At 35.0% G+C, this 4,574-nt stretch overlaps 1 protein-coding gene across 1 annotated transcript; it reads left to right on the top strand.

The window, feature by feature from the left end:
- The first annotated feature begins 529 nt into the window (after positions 1-529).
- On the top strand, positions 530-1,138 carry LOC110449260 (dexamethasone-induced Ras-related protein 1-like). The gene has a single exon (XM_021496010.1). It carries the CDS (start codon positions 530-532, stop codon positions 1,136-1,138), a length of 609 nt encoding a protein of 202 aa, XP_021351685.1.
- The last annotated feature ends 3,436 nt before the right edge of the window (positions 1,139-4,574 follow it).

Genomic DNA, 4,574 nt, shown 5'->3' with positions numbered 1-4,574 from the left:
TAATGAAAGCAAATAAACTTTTGTCAAAGACAGAAACAGATGGAATTTATGTCGGGAAATATGAACTTTTTTGTGCAAAATGAAGATGTATTACCCTGCAGTCATACCTGACTATGTAATAAATAGAGATTATCTATTAAATAGCGATTTCTCTGATATCATACTGTATATCATCATGACAAACTGTATCATTGGACATTTACGCGGTTTGGAAATACTCGCGTTTTTCGCTTTGAATAAATTAACGCGTTCCACATTCTATATGTAATATCTAATTAAGTGCGAAAAACTTTGAAATATTTTATCAATTCCACATTTGTTCGCACTCAGCATGTCACTTATTTAATGTTAATGAAGTTAATGTCAGCGCGTGCTGAAACATTCAGTGTTGGTTGGTTAAGCCACTTCCAGCCAATCACGCTTGAATGTTCGCATGGGCGTCTCCTGTAGATGCTAATTAAATGCTGCAATATAAATACAGAAGCTGCTTGGATGTGGCGTATTTTACATTTTAAAAATCTCTTCGACGATGGAACACAAACAGTTGGTCGTAGTTCTGGGAAGCGGCATGGTTGGAAAAACAAGCATACTGTGCAAGTACCTGAACGGAACTTTTTCTCACAAATACACACAGACAGTTGAAGACATGTTCTTGCTGGACGGTTGTATTGATGGTGAACGATTTATTATTGAGTTCTTAGACACATCAGGATCTATTGAATTCCCTGCTATGAGGAGGCTAGCAATACAGAAGGCGAACGCTTTCGTACTCGTGTTTGCTATCGATAGTAAGGAATCGTTTGCCGAGGTGAAACGAACATGGAGGGAGATCAAAACTTCTAGAAACGACCAGAAAGATGCACCTTGTATCGTGATAGGAAACAAGCTGGACAGGGAAAACTACCGAGAGGTGGAGTATTTTGAAGCACTGAACTGGGTTGACAACAATGGTTTGGAAGGAATGATGCAAGAGGTATCTTCGGAGACAGGGGAAAATATTGACAACATTTTTGCAAAATTATTCAAACAGATAAATGCCTTCAAACGTGACAAGATTGCAACCACAAGCCTAATAACCAGATTGGGCAGTTGCCTGTGTTTTAGAAAAGAAAGGAAAGTGTATAAGGTTGTTGGTTAATGCAGAATGAGCGTCCTCTGCGAAAACAAATCAAAAAGTGTTTTTTTATTGCTATTTTAACTTCAATTTTGACACAATAAACGGTTCAATGTTTGGCTGCCGATGACAGCGTCAGGGTTTCTGAGGCTGGTCACTGATTGGTCAAGGGATCCGAGGTAATGCTATTTCACTTTGGGACTTATCCCCGCATCACGCAGCCACAGTATTTGTACGCTCATCAAGCTCTCAGGATAATGAATTTTTAAACCCACCTCTTCCCACCCTTTCTGTTGTCAATATTTTGATTCTTTATTTTAAAGGAGCGAAGGTTGTACATATGTAATGTTTAACATTGTCCAATATTACTATGTACTGTGTATCATTAGATGTATATAATTTGTAACCTAGCAGGTTGTTGCTAGTTTTTGTTGAAGTGAGACAACACTTGCCGACTGGTCAGAGCATTTGGTAAACATACCTGTTCTGATGAACAGGGTTGGGGCAGCCGGCTCGCAGTAATCATGTAAAGATGGATTTGGCAACCCCACCATTGACCAATGTTTGGCGGTTTTTGGCAACCCCACTTGGGCTAGCTGTTATAGGTTGTAGTAGTGACTGCCATGCGTGTGTGGTGTCAGCTACTGGGTTATTCAATTTGTCATATAATTTTCCATATATTATTGATTTTATATTGTCCGTTATCCATATCAATCTAATCTAAAAAAAAAATATATATATATATATATACATAATGTAACGCAAAATGTTGAACAGGACACCTGGCAGGTTGTTGCTAGTTTTTGTTGAAGTGAGACAACACTTGCCGACTGGTCAGAGCATTTGGTAAACCTACCTGCTCTAATGAACAGGGTTGGGGCAGCCGGCTCGCAGTAATCATGTAAAGATGGATTTGGCAACCCCACCATTGACCAATGTTCGGCGGTTTTTGGCAACCCCACTTGGGCAGCTAGCTGTTATATTTTGTAGTAGTGACTGCCATGCGTGTGTGGTGTCAGCTACTGGGTTATTCAATTTGTCATATAATTTTCCATATATTATTGATTTTATATTGTCCGTTATCCATATCAATCCGATCTAAAAAAAATAAAAAAAATATATATACATAATGTAACGCAAAATGTTGAACAGGACTAAACAAACATTTGGTTTATTTGAACATCATATTCATTTCATACTCATTTAAATTATAAATTGTACATTTTATGCATAAATCCTCAAATAAACAAATACAAACTGTAACATTTGATATCTACTTGTTTGTTATTCACATTTCCTAATCAATATGAAAGGTACAGTATCTTATATAAAATAGACAAGTTTCAGTATTATTGATTTTATGTTATCAATTATAAATTAACGATGTTACACACATTCAATTACTTTTTGTGACACTATCTTAATGTGGTATACGATATCTACATAGTTTACTATGCATAACATCATAAAAAAGTGGAATACAGTATATACATAAAACACTTTATGACAATATTTAAATGTGATATATTGTGTACATAAAAGAATGAAAGAAAAGATAATATATTTGCATGCATTCAATACGTATAACAATGTACGACAATATAGAAAGGTGATATACAGGAAGTTTAACAATAGTATATGTTATTATATCAATGTTTTATGAAGTACAAAAATAATGTATGTACTTACACCATTGTATGACATTATATTTAAGTGGGTATACAGTCTGTACGAACAACATTAAATCGTTGGTAATTGTTCAGAAACCGATATAGTCTGATTTGCTATCATCTATATATGATCTTTAATTTGATATTACATGTAGCATGTTGAACGCGTTGAATTTATTCAAAGCGAAAAAGGTCAATATTTCCAAACCGCCATAATTTTCTTTGATACACTTTGTCATGATATCATGAAGATAACTTGATGCTACATACAATATCATATCGGGAAATCTCTATTTATTACATAGTCAGGTATGGTTGCAGGTTAATACATCGTCATTTTACACTAAATAGTTCATCTCTCCCTACATGAATTCCATCTGTTCCTGTCTTTGACAAAAGTTTCTTTGCTTTCATTATGGCTCAGTTAGTGATAGTTTACGATATATTTTAGCACGAAATATGTGTACCTAACATTTAAAACAATAACATCATCATGTATCTAGGTTATCGTTGCCTTTTGGGACACCATATCGATCTTATACCTGTGAGACATTTTTTTCCCCCTTTGCTCATAATTGTTGTTGCACTAGTTTGATTGATTGTTCGTGTAGATAACGGTTACGTAAACACATTGGTGCTCTCTTTTATCCTCTCCTTCTTCCTTTTTTGTATTAGTATGTTTCTAATTTAAATTCCTGTCTTGGATAATGAAAGATGATTCGAGGACGATGAATCCAAAACTAGCAAACAAATGAAATATTAGCAAATACTACTAGAAACATACACAAGGTCACGTTGTAATCAATATGATTTTTAAATGCATACTGACTATTCAAAAATTGGCAGACGAATTGTTTTTTTCTCTTTATAACCGATTTGACTGTACCTTTGGAATTTGATGTTAATGCACTGAACGTTCGTGTTCAGGTAAATATTGTCCAGGAAAGCTGGAGACAAAGGGGATTGGCAACATTTAAATCAGGATAAGTGACAACTCTCCCTTAGCTACAACTGTTTATTTTCTCTGCGTTCGAAATAGCACATCTAGATACTCTTCGGGCTCTAATCTCCAACATAATGTCAAGCAGTGGTAAACGTGTTGTTATCACACCTGATTCTCCACACCATAACTGTCGAGACAGATGTTTATAAATAGGTCATCGAGACAAATATGTATTACACTTTGTATATAACTATTGTGTATCAAACCTCCGTCATCAAATATTGTAAGTTCACTTTGAGGACTTCGAGGACATGCATATCATTTTCTAATATTTAGTTCTAATATATATAACCAAATAATTTGTGCTGTAAGAAGAAGAAGGAATAAATGGAAAACAATTTTTATTGACAATTGCTTCGAGTCTGTCCTCTCAGTGTATACATGTGTGAAACGTATCTTTTAGTATTGAAACAGTATTTTAATACATAAGGATTATACAAAAGTATAAAGGTTTATTCGAATTGAATTTTTGACAAAAACATATATTACTTTAATCCTATAATACCTTGAGCCGAGACAAATGTGCGATATATTTATGATATACATATACACTGTACCCGATCAATGGTTGAAACGATGTTCGAGATTGATAAAATAGTTTGAGAGTTCTTAATAAATTCCACATTCTACCAGTTCAGGAGTTCATTGCTGTTAGTATGTGACCGGGCGGAATACTGTGTTGTGTGCCTTCGGTATGGTATGTCAGTAAGATAGCACTATAAAGTCGGAATCAGATACACGTTATACACAACGAGGCAAACACACCAACATACCCCGTCTCCCCCCC

Source organism: Mizuhopecten yessoensis, unplaced genomic scaffold, assembly GCF_002113885.1.
Source record: "Mizuhopecten yessoensis strain PY_sf001 unplaced genomic scaffold, ASM211388v2 scaffold4537, whole genome shotgun sequence".
NCBI classification, from domain to species: Eukaryota; Metazoa; Mollusca; class Bivalvia; order Pectinida; family Pectinidae; genus Mizuhopecten; species Mizuhopecten yessoensis.
The sequence above is the reverse complement of the archived record's forward strand: the minus strand, read 5'-3'. Positions and strand labels throughout refer to the sequence as shown.

Excerpts from the sequence above, each read along its gene's own strand:
- LOC110449260 (XM_021496010.1), top strand. The coding sequence starts at position 530 with ATGGAACACAAACAGTTGGTCGTAGTTCTGGGAAGCGGCATGGTTGGA.